Source organism: Scyliorhinus torazame, chromosome 4 (assembly GCF_047496885.1).
Source record: "Scyliorhinus torazame isolate Kashiwa2021f chromosome 4, sScyTor2.1, whole genome shotgun sequence".
Lineage (NCBI taxonomy): Eukaryota > Metazoa > Chordata > Chondrichthyes > Carcharhiniformes > Scyliorhinidae > Scyliorhinus > Scyliorhinus torazame.
In genome coordinates, this window is record NC_092710.1 from 192,507,534 (window position 1) to 192,534,375 (window position 26,842).

The 26,842-nt window shown below is 41.1% G+C and overlaps 1 protein-coding gene across 2 annotated transcripts in view; it reads right to left on the minus strand.

Moving 5' to 3' along the window:
- Positions 1–26,842, minus strand: part of pinx1 (PIN2 (TERF1) interacting telomerase inhibitor 1) — a 201,796-nt gene that overhangs the window by 156,872 nt on the left and 18,082 nt on the right. For both annotated transcript variants that reach the window (XM_072499038.1, XM_072499037.1), the window contains exon 3: positions 24,528–24,620. In XM_072499038.1, the coding sequence (XP_072355139.1) occupies positions 24,528–24,620 (93 nt within the window). The remainder of the gene's footprint in view (positions 1–24,527; positions 24,621–26,842) is intronic.

The window sequence follows — 26,842 nt, forward strand, 5'->3', positions numbered from 1 at the left end:
GAATGAGAGAGAGAATATGAGAGAGAGAGAATATGAGAGAGAGAGTATATGAGAGAGAGAGAATATGACAGAGAGAGAATATGACAGAGAGAGAATATGACAGAGAGAGAATATGACAGAGAGAGAATATGACAGAGAGAGAATATGACAGAGAGAGAATATGACAGAGAGAGAATATGACAGAGAGAGAATATGACAGAGAGAGAATATGACAGAGGGAGAATATGACACAGAGAGAATATGACACAGAGAGAATATGACACAGAGAGAATATGAGAGAGAATATTAGAGAGAATATGAGTGAATATGAGAGAGAAAATATGAGAGAGAGAACATGAGAGAGAGAACATGAGAGAGAGAATATGAGAGAGAGAGAATATGAGAGAGAGAGAATATGAGAGAGAGAGAATATGAGAGAGAGAGAATATGAGAGAGAGAATATGAGAGAGAGAGAATATGAGAGAGAGAATGAGAGAGAGAATATGAGAGAGAGAGAATATGAGAGAGAGAGTATATGAGAGAGAGAGAATATGACAGAGAGAGAATATGACAGAGAGAGAATATGACAGAGAGAGAATATGACAGAGAGAGAATATGACAGAGAGAGAATATGACAGAGAGAGAATATGACAGAGAGAGAATATGACAGAGAGAGAATATGACAGAGGGAGAATATGACACAGAGAGAATATGACACAGAGAGAATATGACACAGAGAGAATATGACACAGAGAGAATATGAGAGAGAATATTAGAGAGAATATGAGTGAATATGAGAGAGAAAATATGAGAGAGAGAACATGAGAGAGAGAACATGAGAGAGAGAATATGAGAGAGAGAGAATATGAGAGAGAGAGAATATGAGAGAGAGAGAATATGAGAGAGAGAATATGAGAGAGAGAGAATATGAGAGAGAGAATGAGAGAGAGAATATGAGAGAGAGAGTATATGAGAGAGAGAGAATATGACAGAGAGAGAATATGACAGAGAGAGAATATGACAGAGAGAGAATATGACAGAGAGAATATGACAGAGAGAGAATATGACAGAGAGAGAATATGACAGAGAGAAAATATGACAGAGAGAGAATATGAGAGAGAATTTTAGAGAGAGAGAATATGAGAGAGTGAATAAGAGAGAGAATATGAGAGATAGAGCGAGGGAATGAGAGAGAGAGGGAGAGAATATGAGATAGAGAATATGAGAGAGAGAGACAGAATATGAGAGTGAGAGAGAATATGGGAGAGAGAGAATATGAGAGAACATGAGAGAGAGAATATGAGAGGGAATGAGAGGATATGAGAGAGAATGAGAGAGAGAATATAAGAGAGTGAGGATGAGAGAGAATATGAGAGAGAATGAGAGAGAATGAGAGAGAATGAGAGAGAATGAGAGAGGATGAGAGAGAATGAGAGAGCGAGAATATGAGAGAGAGAGAATATGAGAGAGAGAGAATATGAGAGAGAGAATATGAGAGAGAGAACATGAGAGAGAGAGAATATGAGAGAGAGAGAAAATATGAGAGAGAGAGAATATGAGAGAGAGAGAATATGAGAGAGAGAGAATATGAGAGAGAGAGAATATGAGAGAGAGAGAATATGAGAGAGAGAGAATATGAGATAGAGAGAATATGAGAGAGAGAGAATATGAGAGAGAGAGAATATGAGAGAGAGAATATGAGAGAGAGAATATGAGAGAGGGAGAATGAGAGAGAATATGAGAGAGAGAGAATATTAGAGAATATGAGAGGGAGAATATTTGAGAATATGAGAGAGAGAATGAGAGAGAGAATATGAGAGTGCGAATATGAGAGAGAATATGAGAGAAAGAGAGAGAGTGAATGTGAGAGAGAAAATATGAGAGAGAGAGAGAGAGAGAAAGAAAGACAATATGAGGGAGAGAGAGAATATGAGAGAGTGAGAGAGAGAATATGAGAGAGAGAGAGAGGATATGACAGAGAGGATATGAGAGAGAGAATATGAGAGAGAGAATATGAGAGAGAGAGAATATGAGAGAGAGAGAATATGAGAGGGAGAGAATATGAGAGAGAGAGAATATGAGAGAGAATGAGAGAGTGAACATGAGAGAGAGAGAATATGTGAGAGAGAGAATATGAGAGCGAGAATGAGAGAGAGAGAGAGAATATGAGAGAGAGAGCGAGGGAATGAGAGAGAGAGGGAGAGAATATGAGATAGAGAATATGAGAGAGACAATGAGAGAGAGAGACAGAATATGAGAGTGAGAGAGAATATGGGAGAGAGAGAATATGAGAGAACATGAGAGAGAGAATATGAGAGGGAATGAGAGGATATGAGAGAGAATGAGAGAGAGAATATAAGAGAGTGAGAATGAGAGAGAATATGAGAGAGAATGAGAGAGGATATGAGAGAGAATGAGAGAGAGAGAGAATATGGGAGAGAGGATATGAGAGAGTGAGAATACGAGAGAGAATGAGAGGGAGAGAATATGAGAGAGAGAGAATGAAAGAGAGAGAATATGAGAGAGAGAGAGAGAGAGAGAGAGAGAGAGAGAGAGAGAGGGTGAGGATATGGGAGAGAGAGAATGAGAGGGAGAGAGAGAGAGAGGGAGAATATGAGAGAGTGGGAATATGAGAGAGAGGGAATATGAGAGAGCGGGAATATGAGAGAGAGAATATGGGAGAGAATATGAGAGAGAGAGAGAGAATGAGAGAGAGAATGAGAGAGAATATGAGAGAGAATATGAGAGAGAGAGAATGAGAGAGTGAATATGAGAGAAAATATGAGAGAGAGAGAGAGTGAGAGAGAGGGGTTATGAGAGAGTGGAAATATGAGAGAGTGAATATGAGAGAGAGAATATGTGAGAGAGAGAGAGAATATGAGAGAGAGAGAGAATATGAGAGAGAGAATATGAGAGAGAGTGAATATGAGAGAGAGAGAGAGAATATGTGAAAGAGAGAATATGAGAGAGAGAATTTGAGAGAGAGAGAATTTGAGAGAGAGAGAATTTGAGAGAGAGAGAATATGAGAGAGAGAGAATATGAGAGAGAGAATATGAGAGAGAGAATATGAGAGAGGGAGAATATGAGAGAGAGAATATGAGAGCGAGAGATAGAGAGAGAGAATGAGAGAGAGAGAATATGAGAGAGAGAGAATATGAGAGAGAATATGAGAGAGAGAATATGAGAGAGAGAGAATATGAGAGAGAGAGAATATGAGAGAGAGAATAAGAGAGGGAGAATATATGAGACAGAGATATTGAGGGGGAAATATGAGAAAGAGAATGAGAGAGAATATGAGAGAGCGAGAATATGAGAGAGAGAGAATATGAGAGAGAGAATATGAGAGAGCGAGAATATGAGAGAGAATATGAGAGAGAGAATGTGTGAGAGAGAGAATGAGAGAAAATATGAGAGTGAATATGAGAGAAAATATGAGAGAGAGAGAGAGAGAATATGAGAGAGAATATGAGGGAGACAGAGAGAGAGAATATGAGAGAGTGGGAATATGAGAGAGAGTATGAGAGAGAGAGAAAATGAGAGAGAGAGAGAATATGAGAGAGAATGAGAGAGAATATAAGAGAGAGAATATGAGAGAGAGAAAATATGAGAGAGAGAGAATATGAGTGAGAATATTAGAGAGAGAGAATATGAGAGAGTGAATATGAGAGAGAGAATATGTGAGAGAGAGAGAATATGAGAGAGAGAGAATATGAGAGAGAAAATATGAGAGAGAATATGAGAGAGAGAGAATATGAGAGAGAGAGAGAGAATATGAGAGAGTGAATATGTGAGAGAGAATGTGTGAGAGAGAGAATGAGAGAAAATATGAGAGAGTGAATATGAGAGAAAATATGAGAGAGAGAAAGAATACGAGAGAGAATATGAGGGAGACAGAGAGAGGGAATATAAGAGAGAGAATATGAGAGAGAGAGAATATGAGAGAGAGAGAATATGAGAGAGAGAGAATATGAGTGAGAATATTAGAGAGAGAGAATATGAGAGAGTGAATATGAGAGAGAGAATATGTGAGAGAGAGAGAATATGAGAGAGAGAGAATATGAGAGAGAGAATATGAGAGAGAGAATATGAGAGAGAGAGAATATGAGAGAGAGAGAGAGAATATGAGATAGAGTGAATATGAGAGAGTGAGAGAGAGAGAGAGAGAGAGAAAGAATATGAGAGAGAGAGAGAGAATATGAGAGAGTGGGAATGAGAGAATATGAGAGGGAGAATATGTGAGAGAGAGAATATGAGAGAGAGAGAGAGAGAATATGAGAGAGAGAATATGTGAGAGAGAATATGTGAGAGAGAGAATATGAGTGAGAATTTGAGAGAGAGAATTTGAGAGAGAGAATATGAGAGAGAGAATATGAGAGAGAGAGAAAATGAGAGAGAACATGAGAGAGAGAGAATGAGAGAGAGAGAATATGACAGAGAGAGAATATGACAGAGAGAGAATATGACAGAGAGAGAATATAACAGAGAGAGAATATGACAGAGAGAGAATATGACAGAGAGAGAATATGACAGAGGGAGAATATGACACAGAGAGAATATGACACAGAGAGAATATGACACAGAGAGAATATGACACAGAGAGAATATGAGAGAGAATATTAGAGAGAATATGAGTGAATATGAGAGAGAAAATATGAGAGAGAGAACATGAGAGAGAGAACATGAGAGAGAATATGAGAGAGAATATTAGAGAGAGAGAGAGAATATGAGAGAGAGAGAATATGAGAGAGAGAGAATATGAGAGAGAGAGAATATGAGAGAGAGAATGAGAGAGAGAATATGAGAGAGAGAATATGAGAGAGAGAATATGAGAGAGGGAGAATATGAGAGAGAGAATATGAGAGCGAGAGATAGAGAGAGAGAATGAGAGAGAGAGAATATGAGAGAGAGAGAATATGAGAGAGAATATGAGAGAGAGAATATGAGAGAGAGAGAATATGAGAGAGAGAGAATATGAGAGAGAGAATAAGAGAGGGAGAATATATGAGACAGAGATATTGAGGGGGAAATATGAGAAAGAGAATGAGAGAGAATATGAGAGAGAGAATATGAGAGAGCGAGAATATGAGAGAGAGAGAATATGAGAGAGAGAATATGAGAGAGCGAGAATATGAGAGAGAATATGAGAGAGAGAATGTGTGAGAGAGAGAATGAGAGAAAATATGAGAGTGAATATGAGAGAAAATATGAGAGAGAGAGAGAGAGAGAATATGAGAGAGAATATGAGGGAGACAGAGAGAGAGAATATGAGAGAGTGGGAATATGAGAGAGAGTATGAGAGAGAGAGAAAATGAGAGAGAGAGAGAATGAGAGAGAATATAAGAGAGAGAATATGAGAGAGAGAGAATATGAGAGAGAGAGAATATGAGTGAGAATATTAGAGAGAGAGAATATGAGAGAGTGAATATGAGAGAGAGAATATGTGAGAGAGAGAGAATATGAGAGAGAATATGAGAGAGAAAATATGAGAGAGAATATGAGAGAGAGAGAATATGAGAGAGAGAGAGAGAATATGAGAGAGTGAATATGTGAGAGAGAATGTGTGAGAGAGAGAGAATGAGAGAAAATATGAGAGAGTGAATATGAGAGAAAATGAGAGAGAGAGAGAATATGAGAGAGAATATGAGGGAGACAGAGAGAGGGAATATAAGAGAGAGAATATGAGAGAGAGAGAATATGAGAGAGAGAGAATATGAGTGAGAATATTAGAGAGAGAGAATATGAGAGAGTGAATATGAGAGAGAGAATATGTGAGAGAGAGAGAATATGAGAGAGAGAGAATATGAGAGAGAGAATATGAGAGAGAGAATATGAGAGAGAGAGAATATGAGAGAGAGAGAGAGAATATGAGATAGAGTGAATATGAGAGAGTTTGAGAGAGAGAGAGAGAGAGAGAGAATATGAGAGAGAGAGAGAGAATATGAGAGAGTGGGATTGAGAGAATATGAGAGGGAGAATATGTGAGAGAGAGAATATGAGAGAGAGAGAGAGAGAATATGAGAGAGAGAATATGTGAGAGAGAATATGTGAGAGAGAGAATATGAGTGAGAATTTGAGAGAGAGAATTTGAGAGAGAGAATATGAGAGAGAGAATATGAGAGAGAGAGAATATGAGAGAAAATGAGAGAGAACATGAGAGAGAGAGAATGAGAGAGAGAGAATATGACAGAGAGAGAATATGACAGAGAGAGAATATGACAGAGAGAGAATATGACAGAGAGAGAATATGACAGAGAGAGAATATGACAGAGAGAGAATATGACAGAGAGAGAATATGACAGAGGGAGAATATGACACAGAGAGAATATGACACAGAGAGAATATGACACAGAGAGAATATGAGAGAGAATATTAGAGAGAATATGAGTGAATATGAGAGAGAAAATATGAGAGAGAGAACATGAGAGAGAGAACATGAGAGAGAATATGAGAGAGAATATGAGAGAGAGAGAGAGAATATGAGAGAGAGAGAATATGAGAGAGAGAGAATATGAGAGAGAGAGAATATGAGAGAGAGAATGAGAGAGAGAATATGAGAGAGAGAGAATATGAGAGAGAGAGTATATGAGAGAGAGAGAATATGACAGAGAGAGAATATGACAGAGAGAGAATATGACAGAGAGAGAATATGACAGAGAGAGAATATGACAGAGAGAGAATATGACAGAGAGAGAATATGACAGAGAGAGAATATGACAGAGAGAGAATATGACAGAGAGAGAATATGACAGAGGGAGAATATGACACAGAGAGAATATGACACAGAGAGAATATGACACAGAGAGAATATGAGAGAGAATATTAGAGAGAATATGAGTGAATATGAGAGAGAAAATATGAGAGAGAGAACATGAGAGAGAGAACATGAGAGAGAGAATATGAGAGAGAGAGAATATGAGAGAGAGAGAATATGAGAGAGAGAGAATATGAGAGAGAGAGAATATGAGAGAGAGAATATGAGAGAGAGAGAATATGAGAGAGAGAATGAGAGAGAGAATATGAGAGAGAGAGAATATGAGAGAGAGAGTATATGAGAGAGAGAGAATATGACAGAGAGAGAATATGACAGAGAGAGAATATGACAGAGAGAGAATATGACAGAGAGAGAATATGACAGAGAGAGAATATGACAGAGAGAGAATATGACAGAGAGAGAATATGACAGAGGGAGAATATGAGAGAGAATATTAGAGAGAATATGAGTGAATATGAGAGAGAAAATATGAGAGAGAGAACATGAGAGAGAGAACATGAGAGAGAGAATATGAGAGAGAGAGAATATGAGAGAGAGAGAATATGAGAGAGAGAGAATATGAGAGAGAGAATATGAGAGAGAGAGAATATGAGAGAGAGAATGAGAGAGAGAATATGAGAGAGAGAGTATATGAGAGAGAGAGAATATGACAGAGAGAGAATATGACAGAGAGAGAATATGACAGAGAGAGAATATGACAGAGAGAATATGACAGAGAGAGAATATGACAGAGAGAGAATATGACAGAGAGAAAATATGACAGAGAGAGAATATGAGAGAGAATTTTAGAGAGAGAGAATATGAGAGAGTGAATAAGAGAGAGAATATGAGAGATAGAGCGAGGGAATGAGAGAGAGAGGGAGAGAATATGAGATAGAGAATATGAGAGAGAGAGACAGAATATGAGAGTGAGAGAGAATATGGGAGAGAGAGAATATGAGAGAACATGAGAGAGAGAATATGAGAGGGAATGAGAGGATATGAGAGAGAATGAGAGAGAGAATATAAGAGAGTGAGGATGAGAGAGAATATGAGAGAGAATGAGAGAGAATGAGAGAGAATGAGAGAGGATGAGAGAGAATGAGAGAGCGAGAATATGAGAGAGAGAGAATATGAGAGAGAGAGAATATGAGAGAGAGAATATGAGAGAGAGAACATGAGAGAGAGAGAATATGAGAGAGAGAGAAAATATGAGAGAGAGAGAAAATATGAGAGAGAGAGAATATGAGAGAGAGAGAATATGAGAGAGAGAAAATATGAGAGAGAGAGAATATGAGAGAGAGAGAATATGAGAGAGAGAGAATATGAGAGAGAGAGAATATGAGATAGAGAGAATATGAGAGAGAGAGAATATGAGAGAGAGAGAATATGAGAGAGAGAATATGAGAGAGAGAATATGAGAGAGGGAGAATGAGAGAGAATATGAGAGAGAGAGAATATTAGAGAATATGAGAGGGAGAATATTTGAGAATATGAGAGAGAGAATGAGAGAGAGAATATGAGAGTGCGAATATGAGAGAGAATATGAGAGAAAGAGAGAGAGTGAATGTGAGAGAGAAAATATGAGAGAGAGAGAGAGAGAGAAAGAAAGACAATATGAGGGAGAGAGAGAATATGAGAGAGTGAGAGAGAGAATATGAGAGAGAGAGAGAGGATATGACAGAGAGGATATGAGAGAGAGAATATGAGAGAGAGAATATGAGAGAGAGAGAATATGAGAGAGAGAGAATATGAGAGGGAGAGAATATGAGAGAGAGAGAATATGAGAGAGAATGAGAGAGTGAACATGAGAGAGAGAGAATATGTGAGAGAGAGAATATGAGAGCGAGAATGAGAGAGAGAGAGAGAATATGAGAGAGAGAGCGAGGGAATGAGAGAGAGAGGGAGAGAATATGAGATAGAGAATATGAGAGAGACAATGAGAGAGAGAGACAGAATATGAGAGTGAGAGAGAATATGGGAGAGAGAGAATATGAGAGAACATGAGAGAGAGAATATGAGAGGGAATGAGAGGATATGAGAGAGAATGAGAGAGAGAATATAAGAGAGTGAGAATGAGAGAGAATATGAGAGAGAGAATGAGAGAGGATATGAGAGAGAATGAGAGAGAGAGAGAATATGGGAGAGAGGATATGAGAGAGTGAGAATACGAGAGAGAATGAGAGGGAGAGAATATGAGAGAGAGAGAATGAAAGAGAGAGAATATGACAGAGAGAGAATATGACAGAGAGAGAATATGACAGAGGGAGAATATGACACAGAGAGAATATGACACAGAGAGAATATGACACAGAGAGAATATGAGAGAGAATATTAGAGAGAATATGAGTGAATATGAGAGAGAAAATATGAGAGAGAGAACATGAGAGAGAGAACATGAGAGAGAGAATATGAGAGAGAGAGAATATGAGAGAGAGAGAATATGAGAGAGAGAGAATATGAGAGAGAGAGAATATGAGAGAGAGAATATGAGAGAGAGAGAATATGAGAGAGAGAATGAGAGAGAGAATATGAGAGAGAGAGAATATGAGAGAGAGAGTATATGAGAGAGAGAGAATATGACAGAGAGAGAATATGACAGAGAGAGAATATGACAGAGAGAGAATATGACAGAGAGAGAATATGACAGAGAGAGAATATGACAGAGAGAGAATATGACAGAGAGAGAATATGACAGAGGGAGAATATGAGAGAGAATATTAGAGAGAATATGAGTGAATATGAGAGAGAAAATATGAGAGAGAGAACATGAGAGAGAGAACATGAGAGAGAGAATATGAGAGAGAGAGAATATGAGAGAGAGAGAATATGAGAGAGAGAGAATATGAGAGAGAGAATATGAGAGAGAGAGAATATGAGAGAGAGAATGAGAGAGAGAATATGAGAGAGAGAGTATATGAGAGAGAGAGAATATGACAGAGAGAGAATATGACAGAGAGAGAATATGACAGAGAGAGAATATGACAGAGAGAATATGACAGAGAGAGAATATGACAGAGAGAGAATATGACAGAGAGAAAATATGACAGAGAGAGAATATGAGAGAGAATTTTAGAGAGAGAGAATATGAGAGAGTGAATAAGAGAGAGAATATGAGAGATAGAGCGAGGGAATGAGAGAGAGAGGGAGAGAATATGAGATAGAGAATATGAGAGAGAGAGACAGAATATGAGAGTGAGAGAGAATATGGGAGAGAGAGAATATGAGAGAACATGAGAGAGAGAATATGAGAGGGAATGAGAGGATATGAGAGAGAATGAGAGAGAGAATATAAGAGAGTGAGGATGAGAGAGAATATGAGAGAGAATGAGAGAGAATGAGAGAGAATGAGAGAGGATGAGAGAGAATGAGAGAGCGAGAATATGAGAGAGAGAGAATATGAGAGAGAGAGAATATGAGAGAGAGAATATGAGAGAGAGAACATGAGAGAGAGAGAATATGAGAGAGAGAGAAAATATGAGAGAGAGAGAAAATATGAGAGAGAGAGAATATGAGAGAGAGAGAATATGAGAGAGAGAAAATATGAGAGAGAGAGAATATGAGAGAGAGAGAATATGAGAGAGAGAGAATATGAGAGAGAGAGAATATGAGATAGAGAGAATATGAGAGAGAGAGAATATGAGAGAGAGAGAATATGAGAGAGAGAATATGAGAGAGAGAATATGAGAGAGGGAGAATGAGAGAGAATATGAGAGAGAGAGAATATTAGAGAATATGAGAGGGAGAATATTTGAGAATATGAGAGAGAGAATGAGAGAGAGAATATGAGAGTGCGAATATGAGAGAGAATATGAGAGAAAGAGAGAGAGTGAATGTGAGAGAGAAAATATGAGAGAGAGAGAGAGAGAGAAAGAAAGACAATATGAGGGAGAGAGAGAATATGAGAGAGTGAGAGAGAGAATATGAGAGAGAGAGAGAGGATATGACAGAGAGGATATGAGAGAGAGAATATGAGAGAGAGAATATGAGAGAGAGAGAATATGAGAGAGAGAGAATATGAGAGGGAGAGAATATGAGAGAGAGAGAATATGAGAGAGAATGAGAGAGTGAACATGAGAGAGAGAGAATATGTGAGAGAGAGAATATGAGAGCGAGAATGAGAGAGAGAGAGAGAATATGAGAGAGAGAGCGAGGGAATGAGAGAGAGAGGGAGAGAATATGAGATAGAGAATATGAGAGAGACAATGAGAGAGAGAGACAGAATATGAGAGTGAGAGAGAATATGGGAGAGAGAGAATATGAGAGAACATGAGAGAGAGAATATGAGAGGGAATGAGAGGATATGAGAGAGAATGAGAGAGAGAATATAAGAGAGTGAGAATGAGAGAGAATATGAGAGAGAGAATGAGAGAGGATATGAGAGAGAATGAGAGAGAGAGAGAATATGGGAGAGAGGATATGAGAGAGTGAGAATACGAGAGAGAATGAGAGGGAGAGAATATGAGAGAGAGAGAATGAAAGAGAGAGAATATGAGAGAGAGAGAGAGAGAGAGAGAGAGAGAGAGAGAGAGAGAGGGTGAGGATATGGGAGAGAGAGAATGAGAGGGAGAGAGGGAGAGAGGGAGAATATGAGAGAGTGGGAATATGAGAGAGAGGGAATATGAGAGAGCGGGAATATGAGAGAGAGAGAGAATATGGGAGAGAATATGAGAGAGAGAGAGAGAATGAGAGAGAGAATGAGAGAGAATATGAGAGAGAATATGAGAGAGAGAGAATGAGAGAGTGAATATGAGAGAAAATATGAGAGAGAGAGAGAGTGAGAGAGAGGGGTTATGAGAGAGTGGAAATATGAGAGAGTGAATATGAGAGAGAGAATATGTGAGAGAGAGAGAGAATATGAGAGAGAGAGAGAATATGAGAGAGAGAATATGAGAGAGAGTGAATATGAGAGAGAGAGAGAGAATATGTGAAAGAGAGAATATGAGAGAGAGAATTTGAGAGAGAGAGAATTTGAGAGAGAGAGAATTTGAGAGAGAGAGAATATGAGAGAGAGAGAATATGAGAGAGAGAATATGAGAGAGAGAATATGAGAGAGGGAGAATATGAGAGAGAGAATATGAGAGCGAGAGATAGAGAGAGAGAATGAGAGAGAGAGAATATGAGAGAGAGAGAATATGAGAGAGAATATGAGAGAGAGAATATGAGAGAGAGAGAATATGAGAGAGAGAGAATATGAGAGAGAGAATAAGAGAGGGAGAATATATGAGACAGAGATATTGAGGGGGAAATATGAGAAAGAGAATGAGAGAGAATATGAGAGAGAGAATATGAGAGAGCGAGAATATGAGAGAGAGAGAATATGAGAGAGAGAATATGAGAGAGCGAGAATATGAGAGAGAATATGAGAGAGAGAATGTGTGAGAGAGAGAATGAGAGAAAATATGAGAGTGAATATGAGAGAAAATATGAGAGAGAGAGAGAGAGAATATGAGAGAGAATATGAGGGAGACAGAGAGAGAGAATATGAGAGAGTGGGAATATGAGAGAGAGTATGAGAGAGAGAGAAAATGAGAGAGAGAGAGAATATGAGAGAGAATGAGAGAGAATATAAGAGAGAGAATATGAGAGAGAGAGAATATGAGAGAGAGAGAATATGAGTGAGAATATTAGAGAGAGAGAATATGAGAGAGTGAATATGAGAGAGAGAATATGTGAGAGAGAGAGAATATGAGAGAGAGAGAATATGAGAGAGAAAATATGAGAGAGAATATGAGAGAGAGAGAATATGAGAGAGAGAGAGAGAATATGAGAGAGTGAATATGTGAGAGAGAATGTGTGAGAGAGAGAATGAGAGAAAATATGAGAGAGTGAATATGAGAGAAAATATGAGAGAGAGAAAGAATATGAGAGAGAATATGAGGGAGACAGAGAGAGGGAATATAAGAGAGAGAATATGAGAGAGAGAGAATATGAGAGAGAGAGAATATGAGTGAGAATATTAGAGAGAGAGAATATGAGAGAGTGAATATGAGAGAGAGAATATGTGAGAGAGAGAGAATATGAGAGAGAGAGAATATGAGAGAGAGAATATGAGAGAGAGAATATGAGAGAGAGAGAATATGAGAGAGAGAGAGAGAATATGAGATAGAGTGAATATGAGAGAGTGAGAGAGAGAGAGAGAGAGAGAGAGAATATGAGAGAGAGAGAGAGAATATGAGAGAGTGGGAATGAGAGAATATGAGAGGGAGAATATGTGAGAGAGAGAATATGAGAGAGAGAGAGAGAGAATATGAGAGAAAGAATATGTGAGAGAGAATATGTGAGAGAGAGAATATGAGTGAGAATTTGAGAGAGAGAATTTGAGAGAGAGAATATGAGAGAGAGAATATGAGAGAGAGAGAATATGAGAGAAAATGAGAGAGAACATGAGAGAGAGAGAATGAGAGAGAGAGAATATGACAGAGAGAGAATATGACAGAGAGAGAATATGACAGAGAGAGAATATAACAGAGAGAGAATATGACAGAGAGAGAATATGACAGAGAGAGAATATGACAGAGGGAGAATATGACACAGAGAGAATATGACACAGAGAGAATATGACACAGAGAGAATATGAGAGAGAATATTAGAGAGAATATGAGTGAATATGAGAGAGAAAATATGAGAGAGAGAACATGAGAGAGAGAACATGAGAGAGAATATGAGAGAGAATATGAGAGAGAGAGAGAGAATATGAGAGAGAGAGAATATGAGAGAGAGAGAATATGAGAGAGAGAGAATATGAGAGAGAGAATGAGAGAGAGAATATGAGAGAGAGAGAATATGAGAGAGAGAGAATATGAGAGAGAGAGAATATGACAGAGAGAGAATATGACAGAGAGAGAATATGACAGAGAGAATATGACAGAGAGAGAATATGACAGAGAGAGAATATGACAGAGAGAAAATATGACAGAGAGAGAATATGAGAGAGAATTTTAGAGAGAGAGAATATGAGAGAGTGAATAAGAGAGAGAATATGAGAGATAGAGCGAGGGAATGAGAGAGAGAGGGAGAGAATATGAGATAGAGAATATGAGAGAGAGAGACAGAATATGAGTGAGAGAGAATATGGGAGAGAGAGAATATGAGAGAACATGAGAGAGAGAATATGAGAGGGAATGAGAGGATATGAGAGAGAATGAGAGAGAGAATATAAGAGAGTGAGGATGAGAGAGAATATGAGAGAGAATGAGAGAGAATGAGAGAGGATGAGAGAGAATGAGAGAGCGAGAATATGAGAGAGAGAGAATATGAGAGAGAGAGAATATGAGAGAGAGAATATGAGAGAGAGAACATGAGAGAGAGAGAATATGAGAGAGAGAGAAAATATGAGAGAGAGAGAATATGAGAGAGAGAGAATATGAGAGAGAGAGAATATGAGAGAGAGAGAATATGAGAGAGAGAGAATATGAGATAGAGAGAATATGAGAGAGAGAGAATATGAGAGAGAGAGAATATGAGAGAGAGAATATGAGAGAGGGAGAATGAGAGAGAATATGAGAGAGAGAGAATATTAGAGAATATGAGAGGGAGAATATTTGAGAATATGAGAGAGAGAATGAGAGAGAGAATATGAGAGTGCGAATATGAGAGAGAATATGAGAGAAAGAGAGAGAGTGAATGTGAGAGAGAAAATATGAGAGAGAGAGAGAGAGAGAGAGAGAAAGAAAGACAATATGAGGGAGAGAGAGAATATGAGAGAGTGAGAGAGAGAATATGAGAGAGAGAGAGAGGATATGACAGAGAGGATATGAGAGAGAGAATATGAGAGAGAGAATATGAGAGAGAGAGAATATGAGAGAGAGAGAATATGAGAGGGAGAGAATATGAGAGAGAGAGAATATGAGAGAGAATGAGAGAGTGAACATGAGAGAGAGAGAATGTGAGAGAGAGAATGTGTGAGAGAGAATGAGAGAGAGAATATAAGAGAGAGAGAATATGAGAGCGAGAATGAGAGAGAGAGAGAGAATATGAGAGAGAGAGCGAGGGAATGAGAGAGAAAGGGAGAGAATATGAGATAGAGAATATGAGAGAGACAATGAGAGAGAGAGACAGAATATGAGAGTGAGAGAGAATATGGGAGAGAGAGAATATGAGAGAACATGAGAGAGAGAATATGAGAGGGAATGAAAGGATATGAGAGAGAATGAGAGAGAGAATATAAGAGAGTGAGAATGAGAGAGAATATGAGAGAGAGAATGAGAGAGGATATGAGAGAGAATGAGAGAGAGAGAGAATATGGGAGAGAGGATATGAGAGAGTGAGAATACGAGAGAGAATGAGAGAGAATATGAGAGAGAATATGAGAGAGAATATGAGAGAGAGAGAGAGAGAGAGAGTAGGAGAGTTAATATGAGAGGGAGAGAATATGAGAGAGAGAGAATATGAGAGAGAGGATATGAGAGAGAGGATATGAGAGAGAGGATATGAGAGAGAGGATATGAGAGAGAGGATATGAGAGAGAGGATATGAAAGAGAGGATATGAGAGAGAGGATATGAGAGAGAGGATATGAGAGAGAGGATATGAGAGAGAGGATATGAGTGGGAATATGAGAGAGAGAGAGAATATGAGAGAGGAGGAATATGGGAGAGAGAGGGAATGAGAGAATGAGAGAGAATATGAGAGAGAGAGTATGAGAGATAATATGAGAGAGAGAAAATGAGAGAGAAAATGAGAGAGAGAGAAAATGAGAGAGAATATGAGAGAGAGAATATGAGAGAGAGAATATGAGAGAGAGAACATGAGAGAGAGAACATGAGAGAGAGAGAATATGAGAGAGAGAGAATATGAGAGGGAGAATGAGAGAGAATATGAGAGAGAGAATATGAGAGAGAGAGAATATTAGAGAATATGAGAGTGCAAATATGAGAGTGCGAATATGAGAGAGAATGTGAGAGAAAGAGAGAGAGTGAATATGAGAGAGAAAATATGAGCGAGAAAGAGAGAGAGAGAGAGAGAGAGAAAGAAAGAGAATATGAGGGAGAGAGAGAGAATATGAGAGTGGGAATATGAGAGAGAGAATATGAGAGAGAGAATATGCGAGCGAGAATATGAGAGAATATGAGAGAGAGAGAGAATATGAGAAAGAGAGAATCTGAGAGAGAGAGAGAATATGAGAGTGAGAGAGAGAATATGAGATAGAGAGAGGATATGACAGAGAGGATATGAGAGAGAGAATATGAGAGAGAATATGAGAGAGAGAATATGAGAGAGAGAATATGAGAGAATGAATATGACAGAGTGAATATGAGAGAGAGAGAATATGTGTGAGAGAGAGAATATGAGAGAGAGAGAGAATATGAGAGAATGAGAGAGAATGTGAGAGAGAGCGAGAGAGAGAGAGAGAATGAGAGAGAGAGAGAATATAAGAGAGAGAGAGAATATGAGAGCGAGAATATGTGAGAGTGAGAGAGAGAGAGAGAATGAGAATATGAGAGAGAGAATATGAGAGAGAGAGAATATGAGACAGAGCGAGGGAATATGAAAGAGAGAGAGATAGAGAATATGAGAGAGAGGGACAGAATATGAGAGTGAGAGAGAATATGGGAGAGAGAGAGAGAATATGAGAGAACATGAGAGAGAGAATATGAGAGGGAATGAGAGAATATGAGAGAGGATATGAGAGAGAATGAGAGAGAGAATATAAGAGAGTGAGAATGAGAGAGAATATGAGAGTGAGAGAATGAGAGAGAGAGATTGAGAGAGGGAGAGAGGATATGAGAGAAAGAGAATATGAGAGAGAGAATATGAGAGAGAGAATGAGAGGGAGAGAGAGTGAGAATATGAGAGAGAGGATATGAGAGAGTGGGAATATGAGAGAGAGAGAATATGAGAGAGAATATGAGAGAGAGGATATGAGTGGGAATATGAGAGAGAGAATATGAGAGAGGAGGAATATGGGAGAGAGAGGGAATGAGAGAATGAGAGAGAATATGAGAGAGAGAGTATGAGAGATAATATGAGAGAGATAAAATGAGAGAGAAAATGAGAGAGAGAAAATTAGAGAGAGCGAAAATGAGAGAGAGAGAAAATGAGAGAGAGAAAATGAGAGAGACAGAATATGAGAGAGAGAATATGAGAGAGAGAATATGAGAGAGAGAGAATGAGAGAGGATATGAGAGAGAATGAGAGAGAGAGAGAGAGAGAGAGAGAATATGAGAAGATATGAGAGAGTGAGAATATGAGAGAGAATGAGAGAGAGAATATGAGAGAGAGAGATTATGAGAGAGAGAGGGAGAGAGGATATGAGAGAAAGAGAATATGAGAGAGAGAGGATATGAGAGAGAGAGAAAGAGAGGGAGAGAAAGAGAGAGAGGGAGAATATGAGAGAGAGGATATGAGAGAGTGGGAATATGAGAGAGAGAATATGAGAGATAATATGAGAGAGAGAATGAGAGAGAGAATGAGAGAGAATATGAGAGAGAATATGAGAGAGAATATGAGAGAGAGAGAGAATATGAGAGATAATATGAGAGAGGAGAATATGAGAGAGAGAGAATATGAGAGAGAGAATATGAGAGAGAGAACATGAGAGAGAGAACATGAGAGAGAGAATATGAGAGAAAGGATATGAGTGGGAATATGAAAGAGAGAGAGAGAGAGAGAATATGAGAGAGGAGGAATATGGGAGAGAGGGAATGAGAGAATGAGAGAGAATATGAGAGAGAGAGGGTATGAGTGATAATATGAGAGAAATAATGAGAGAGAGAAAATGAGAGAGAGAAAATGAGAGAGAGCGAAAATGTGAGAGCGCGAAAATGAGAGAGCGCGAAAATGAGAGAGCGCGAAAATGAGAGAGAGAAAATGAGAGAGAGAGAGAATATGAGAGAGAGAATATGAGAGAGAATATGAGAGAGAGAGAATGAGAGAGAATGAGAGAGAGAGAGAGAGAGAGGGAGAATATGAGAGAGAGAATATGGGAGAGAAAGAGAATGAGAATATGAGAGAGAGAGAGAGAGAATATGAGAGAGAGAATATGAGAGAGGGGGAATATGAGAGAGAGAGAATATGAGAGAGAGAATATGAGAGAGAGAATATGAGAGAGAGAATATGGGAGAGAGAGAGAATATGAGAGGGAATAGAAAAAGAGATAGAAAGTCAGGGAACCAAGAGGTGAAGTAATCAGTGGGAAGCGGAGCTGCTTAGGAATACAAAAAAGCACGAAAAGACAAAACTCAGGAGAGGTTACGATAGTCCCCATCCCACAAAATATGACACAGTGTATGGAAAGGCTCAGTAAACCAAGGTCCACCACACTAAGAAAACAAAAAGGGACGGTCAATAGAGAATTAAAGGTGCTATATTTAAATGCGCGCAGTGTACGGAACAAGGTAGATGAGCTTGTGGCCCAGATTGTGACTGGCAGGTATGATGTGGTAGGCATCACAGAGACATGGTTGCAGGGGGTTCAGGACTGGCATTTAAACATCCAGGGATTCACAACCTATCGAAAAGACAGGGAGGTGGGCAGAGGAGGCGGGGTTGCCTTGTTAATTAGGAATGAAATTAAATCAATAGCACTAAATGACATAGGGTCAGATGATGTGGAGTCTGTGTGGGTAGAGTTGAGGAACCACAAAGGCAAAAAAACCATAATGGGAGTTATGTACAGGCCTCCTAACAGTGGTCAGGACCGGGGGCACAAAATGCACCACGAAATAGAAAGTGCATGTCAGAAAGGCAAGGTCACAGTGATCATGGGGGACTTCAATATGCAGGTGGACTGGGTAAATAATGCTGCCAGTGGACCCAAGGAAAGGGAATTCATTGAATGTTTACAGGAGGGCTTTTTGGAACAGCTTGTGATGGAGCCCACGAGGGAACAGGCCATTCTGGACTTAGTGTTATGTAATGAGCCAGACTTGATTAAAGATCTTAAAGTAAGGGAGCACTTAGGAGGCAGTGATCATAATATGGTAGAATTCAATCTCCAATTTGAAAGAAAGAAGGTAGAATCAGATGTAAAGGTGTTACAGTTAAATAAAGGTAACTACAGGGGCATGAGGGAGGAACTGACGAAAACCGACTGGGAGCAGAGCCTAGTGGGAAAGACAGTAGAACAGCAATGGCAGGAGTTTCTGGGAGTAATTGAGGACACAGTGCAGAGGTTCATCCCAAAGAAAAGAAAGGTTATCAGAGGGGGGATTAGGCAGCCATGGCTGACAAAGGAAGTTAGGGAATGCATCAAAGCAAAAGAGAAAGCCTATAATGTGACAAAGAGTAGTGGGAAGTCAGAAGATTGGGAAGGCTACAAAAACAAACAGAGGATAACAAAGAGAGAAATAAGGAAAGAGAGGATCAAATATGAAGGTAGGCTAGCCAGTAACATTAGGAATGATAGTAAAAGTTTCTTTAAATACATTAAAAACAAACGGGAGGCAAAAGTTGACATTGGGCCGCTCCAAAATGACGCTGGTAATTTTGTGATGGGAGACAAGGAAATAGCTGAGGAACTAAATAAGTACTTTGTGTCGGTCTTCACAGTAGAAGACATGAGTAATATTCCAACAATTCCGGAGAGTCAGGGGGCAGAGTTGAATATGGTAGCCATCACAAAGGAGAAAGTGCTAGAGAAACTAAGAGGTCTAAAAATTGATAAATCTCCGGGCCCAGATGGACTACATCCTAGAGTTCTAAAGGAGATAGCTGAAGAAATAGTGGAGGGGTTAGTTATGATCTTTCAAAAGTCACTGGAGTCTGGGAAAGTCCCAGAGGATTGGAAAATCGCTGTTGTAACCCCCCTGTTCAAGAAGGGAACAAGGAAAAAGATGGAAAATTATAGGCCAATTAGCCTAACCTCGGTTGTTGGCAAGATTCTAGAATCCATTGTTAAGGATGAGATTTCTAAATTCTTGGAAGTGCAGGGTCAGATTAGGACAAGTCAGCATGGATTTAGTAAGAGGAGGTCGTGCCTGACAAACCTGTTCGAGTTCTTTGAAGAGATAACAAATAGGTTAGACCAAGGAGAGCCAATGGATGTTATCTATCTTGACTTCCAAAAGGCCTTTGATAAGGTGCCTCATGGGAGACTGCTGAGTAAAATAAGGGCCCATGGTATTCAAGGCAAGGTACTAACATGGATTGACGATTGGCTGTCAGGCAGAAGGCAGAGAGTTGGGATAAAAGTTTCTTTTTCGGAATGGCAACCGGTGACGAGTGGTGTCCCGCAGGGTTCAGTGTTGGGGCCACAGCTGTTCTCTTTATATATTAACGATCTAGATGACGGGACTGGGGGCATTCTGGCTAGGTTTGCCGATGATACAAAGATAGGTGGAGGGGCAGGTAGTATGGAGGAGGTGGAGAGGCTGCAGAATGATTTAGACAGTTTAGGAGAGTGGTCCAAGAAATGGCTGATGAAATTCAACGTGGGCAAGTGCGAGGTCTTGCACTTTGGAAAAAAGAATAGAGGCATGGACTATTTTCTAAACGGTGACAAAATTCATAATGCTGAAGTGCAAAGGGACTTGGGAGTCCTAGTCCAGGATTCTCTAAAGGTAAACTTGCAGGTTGAGTCCGTAATTAAGAAAGCAAATGCAATGTTGTCATTCATCTCAAGAGGCTTGGAATATAAAAGCAGGGATGTACTTCTGAAGCTTTATAAAGCATTAGTTAGGCCCCATTTAGAATACTGTGAGCAATTTTGGGCCCCACACCTCAGGAAGGACATACTGGCACTGGAGCGGGTCCAGCGGAGATTCACACGGATGATCCCAGGAATGGTAGGCCTAACATACGATGAACGTCTGAGGATCCTGGGATTATATTCATTGGAGTTTAGGAGGTTGAGGGGAGATCTAATAGAAACTTACAAGATAATGAATGGCTTAGATAGGGTGGATGTAGGGAAGTTGTTTCCATTAGCAGGGGAGACTAGGACCCGGGGGCACAGCCTTGGAATAAAAGGGAGTCACTTTAGAACAGAGATGAGGAGAAATTTCTTCAGCCAGAGTGGTGGGTCTGTGGAATTCATTGCCACAGAGGGCGGTGGAGGCCGGGACGTTGAGTGTCTTTAAGACAGAAGTTGATAAATTCTTGATTTCTCGAGGAATTAAGGGCTATGGAGAGAGAGCGGGTAAATGGAGTTGAAATCAGCCATGATTGAATGGCGGAGTGGACTCGATGGGCCGAATGGCCTTACTTCCGCTCCTATGTCTTATGGTCTTATATGAGAAAGAGAGAATGAGAGAATCTGAGAGGATATCAGAGAGAATGAGAGTGAGAGAATGAGAGAGAGAGAATGAGAGAGAGAGAATATGAGAGTGAGAATATGAGAGAGAGAATATGAACGAGAGAATATGAGCGAGAGAATATGAGCGAGAGAATGAGAGAGAATATGAGAGAGAGAGAATATGAGAGAGAGAGAATATGAGAGCCCCCCTCTTCCCCAACACACCTTCACTTGCCCGTGGCCAGCGATAATCCCTCAAGTCCCTGGATCACTACCTGCAGCAACTATTGCTCACGGTGGCATTGCAGGCACTCATTTCCGCCCATTTAATCCCAGCCGCTAACTCTGCTTTTCTCTCTACAGCTGCTGACAGGCTTGGGTGGGGGGGGGGGGGGGGGGCAGAAATTGTTTTATGTATTTCCAACATTGTTTGTTTTTATTTCTCTGGTGTTCATAGGGTCAGTTTATATAGCATTAAAATTTCTTAATGCTGGGTCTACATTACATTACAAGTTCTATCTGCATAAAGATCAAAACTATTTATCTTTCCAGTGCAATTCACAAGCTGAATTACTGCACGTTTGAATGTGCTGTCTCCAGTGAAGGGGGAAAGCTACTTCACTGGGCTCTTCCTTGGAAACTGAGTTTTAATGAAAACAGACAACAGTTCGGGAATCAGCATTTGGACTTGAGAGTTTCTCTTGAAATGTTAGAATATTTCAATATGGCAGGCAAACCTAGAAAGCATATTTTAAAAGTCAGGTGTACCCATGAACTCTGCACAACTATAAGATTAATTTCATTAATTCTTCCCAAATTTTGCTTTTGTACCTGAATAAAATTGAGTCAAAATACAACAGTTCTACTCTACCAAACTCAATTGGACTATCATGGGCAGAAACCAAGTGAAATTAAGAACAACAGCTATGCACCCTAGTTTTTCTGATATACCACCAACAGGGACTTGCTGTTTTTGCACTGGTTTGAGGAAATACACTCTTTGAGCCTGTGAATGTGATTCTATAAGTGTAGTCTTGCTTTCTGAATGATCAGTGCAAACCTTGTTATCATTCACGTGGTTAGCAGAGACCAACCAGATTTCACCGTTGTATTCAAGGCAAACTAAAAGCAACCATTACTCCAGGGGCAGCACGGTGGTGCAGTGGTTAGCACTGCTGCCTCACAGCGCCGACGACCCGGGTTCGAACCCGGCACTGGGTCACTGTCCGTGTGGAGTTTGCACATTCTCCTCATGTCTGCGTGGGTCTCCCCCCACAACCCAAACATGTGCAGGGTAGGTGGATTGGCCACGCTAAATTGCCCCTTAATTGGAAAAAAAGAATTGGGTAAACTAAATTATTTTTTTTTTAATTACTCCACTCCAAAAAAATGAAAAGATTCTGGAAATTACACCCCTTGGAAGTTGAAACGTACAAGTTTTAAGAATAAGCAATTGCAAGCATTTAACAATTAGAATCATAGAATCCCTACAGTGCAGGAGGCCATTTGACCCATCGAGTCTGCACCAACAATCTGAAAGAGCATCCTACCTAGGGTCAGGCCCCCCCACCCTGTCCCCGTAACCCAGTAACCCCACCTAACCTTTTGGTCACTAAAGGACAATTTATCATGGCCAATCCACCTAGTCTGCACATCTTTGGACTGTGGGAGGAAACCGGAGCACCCGGAGGAAACCCACGCAGACACAGGGAGAACGTGCAAACTCCAGAGTCAGAGGTCGGAATCGAACCGGGCCCCTGGCACTGTGAGGCAGCAATGCTAACCATTGTGCCACCGTGCCTAAGCTGAAGACTTGAGCCTGGTTGAAATCTACAACCCCACACAAAACTGAAACATGTGACGCGAATCAAGTGTCACTTTGGGCATGTTTGGCGGGATGTTTCTCGCCGGATTTTGCTGTTCACGCAAATGGGAAATTCCAGTCCCACGCTGGTGCACGGGTTACCCAGGAATTCCCGCTGACAACGGTGGGACCAGTAGATCCACTGGCGGGCCGTCTCTGCCGCCAAAATACACAGCGGGGTGATCGGTAAGTCCCGCCCTTAGTAATTTTTGGGGGCCTTGGAGAGTTTCTCCCCTTCAAGCCCATACTCAGAAACGTTTTCAACACTGGGGAAATGAACTCACCGATGAGACCTGCTCCTCAGAGCTCGATCCGCCTCATGGCGCCGATGACCCGGGATCGATCGTGGCCCCGGGTCACTATGTGTGTGGAGTTTCCACATTCTCCCTGAGCCAGCGTGGGCTTCACCCCCACAACCACAACCCTAAGATGTGCAGGGTGGGTGGATTGGCCACGCTAAATTGCCCCTTAATTGGGGAAAAAAAACGTTTTGTTTTTTAAATCAGGTCGCCATTTTGAAAGGATGTCCTGATCTCTAAGTGAGCTTGAGGGTCCGCCACACTCCTGGCAAAAACGTCAACCCCCACCCGCCCTACACACATGGGCAATACTCCACAATCCCCCCTCCATTTTCAGGCCTTCCTAACCCCCTTTCGGGTCCCGCACCCTCTTTCAGAACCCGACCCTTTAACACCCCCAACCTTTAGGAGACCCTTCATACCCGTCCTTCACCACCCCACCCTTCATATCCCACCACATCTCCGCTTTCATGGGCATATCCCCCTTGGCATTGCCACCCTGGCACCGCCACATGGGCATACTGGAAGTGCGCTGCCAGCCTGACAGTGCCACCCAAGCACTTCATAGTGCCAGGGTGGCAATGCCAAGTTGCCCAGGGGCCTGATGGAGAGCCAAGGGGCCATCCTGTCCTGTCCCTGACCACCCAGGAATCTCCAATGAACAAGGACCTTTGCGAGGACCATTACTAAACAGCGCCTGGTCCAGGCCTCGCTGGGGGATAGTTCCCAGGCAGCAGGAGAATCCTAATGGCTCATTTAAATATGTACATCTGGATCTCACCCAGCGAAGGCAAGATCCTGATCGTGATATCTCACGAGGTTCGATTGAATTTCGTGAGATGTTTCGAACATCGGGAATCTCACGAGACAGCCTCATCGCATCACCAATTCGGGCGCGACGTGGCTGGTTTCCATCAGCAATCCTCGTCAGTAGTGTCAGCTGCTGAAACCTATAGAATTTCAATTGGTTTAAAATTTTAGGCAATAAGCAAGGTCACAGGAGATCGAATAAATTGAGCAATGGAACACATTCAAGATGCTTAGAATTTTTAAATTGGGAAACATACTGGGCGGCACAGTGGTTAACACTGTTGCCTCACAGCTCCAGGGACCCGGGTTCAATTCCAGCCTCCGGTCATTGCCTGTGTGGAGTTTACTTTCTTCTCGTGTCTGAGTGGGTTTCCTCCGGGTGCTCTGGTTTCCTCCCACAGTCCAAAGAGTAAAGTTAAGTAGATTGGCCATGATAAATTGCCCTTAGTGTCAAAAGGTTAGGTGGGGTCACTGGATTACGGGGATAGGGTGGAGGCGTGGGCTTGAATAGGGTGCTCTTTCAAGGTCCGGTGTAGACCCGATGGCCGAATGGCCTCCTTCTGCACTATAAATGCTATGATATTGGATTCATGGCAAGCATAAATTAAGACCAATATTTAATAATTTGTATACTGCTACAAAACTTACCTCATAATTCTCGGCTGCTCCGAGACCCACTGTGTTGTTCTTCGCCTGAACTTTAATGTTTTCTGTTGACCCTTGTTCACGAGCCCCAAGACCCTCGAAAACAAAAGAAAATAATGCTTTATATGAACATTAGGACACAAATTTATCAGAAGTCCAGATACAACCGTAGTGGTCTGCCTTTTTTGTTAGCTTATGCCAGACACATTTTCAATTGGCACTAAAGATTCAAGTTTGCCAATAAAATTTAAGATTTTCACAGTATGTTCATTGCAGTGTTAATGTAAGCCTACTTGTGACAATAATAAAGATTATATTATCTCCTGCAAAATAACATAACTACCTCTTGGCATTTTTAAAATGTTGCTGCCTTCTTAATTATCCAGCAAGTCAAAATCTGCACACTTTTATTTTAATGTTTATTGAAAAGTTTTAATGACAAACAAAATAATATAACATAATTAATTCAAGTTACAACAAAAACACAACAAACAATCAAATGCACAAATTAACTTAACACCCTACCCCCTGTACTGAACTAAACAACTAAACCCCTTAACAATTGACGGTGACGAGCTCTTTAGAAACGGAAATTAATGGCTGCCATCTTAGGTAGAACCCTTCTACCGACCCCCTAACGGTGTACTTGACCTACTCTAAGTATAAGACAGACATGAGGTCACCCAACCAACCCGAGGCACTGGACGGAGTAGGAGGCCTCCAACCAAGCAAAACTCATCCCCGGGCTACTAATGAGGCAAAGGCGAGGACATCCACCTTCACCCCCGTCTGGAGCACCGGCGAGTGTGACACCCTGAAAATGGCCACCAGTGGACATGGCTCCAGCTCAACATTAAGTATGTTTGTCATGGTGCTGAAGAAAGGGACCCAAAAGCTTACTAACTTTGGACAAGACCAGAACTTATGAGTGTGGTTAGCCAGCCCCCGAGAACAACGTTCATACCTGTCCTCCACCCTAGAAGGATGCGCTCATCCTCGCTTTAGTCAGATGAGCCCTGTACACCACCTTGAACTGAATCAGTCTTAGGCAAGCACAAGAGGATTTGGAGTTGACCCTGTGGAAAGCCTCATTCCATACCTCATCATATAGAGTAGAACCCTATTCACCCTCCCATTTCACCTTTACCTCATTCAACGGGGCCGACTCCGCTGATAGGATCTGGCCATAAATACAGAAATACTCCCCCCACCAGACCTGGCCAAAGACAAAATCTTCTTCAACAGGGAAGAGGGAGTGCCAAGTGAAAAGAGGGAAAGCCTAGCGTGAAAAAACTCAAATCTGAAAACATCTAAACATATTGCAACCTGGGAACTGAAATTTCTTCAACAGCTCCGTAAAGGTGGCAAACCTTCCCTCCTAGAAGTCCCCAAACTTCTTCAAATTCTTCCCCTCCCATTACCTAAATGCTGAGTCTAAACCCGCTGGCAAAAGAGGTGATTATTGCAGATAGGGGCCAGCAAAGATATGGAACAATGTTTAACATGCTGTCCGATCTGCTTCCAGATGCTGAGGATGGACACCACTACCGGATTCAAGAAAATCTTGCCGAATGGTAGCGATGTGGTTACTAATGGAGCAGGGGGAAATATTTAGACACATGCAGGTTCGAGACTTTGCCAGAAAGGAGATACAGAGCTTCCCAGTAGAGCCAGCTTCCACATTGCTGGTGGAGGTGCTAACAACAGGGGGACTGGAGAAGGGGGTAGTGTCGGCGGTTTACGGGGCTATTTTGGAGGAGAAGGCGCCGCTGGAAGGGATCAAGGCAAAGTGGGAGGAAGAGTTGGGAGAGGGTATGGAGGAGGGGTTCTGGTGTGAGGTGCTCCGGATGGTGAATGCCTCCACCTCGTGCGCCTCCACCTGATACAGCTGAAGGTGGTGTATAGAGCACGCCTTACAAGGGCGAGGATGAGCCGGCTCTTTGAGGGGGTAGAAGATGTGTGTGAACGTTGATGGGGGGGGCCCCGCAAACCACGTTTTGGTCCTGGCCAAAGCTGGAAGATTACTGGAAGGAGATTTTTAGGGTAATCTCCAAAGTGGTGCACGTGAAACTGGACCCAGGCCCTTGGGAGGTCATATTCGGACCAGCCGGGGTTGGAAACGGGCGCAGAGGCAGATGTTGTAGCCTTCGCCTCGTTGATCGCCCGAAGGAGGATCCTATTAGAGTGGAGATCAACCTCTCCACCCTGTGCCCTGGTGTGGCGGGGGGACCTGTTGGAATTCTTGATGCTTGAAAAGGTTAAATTTGAACTGAGGGGAAGGATGGAGGGATTCTACAACTCATGGGCATTATTCATTA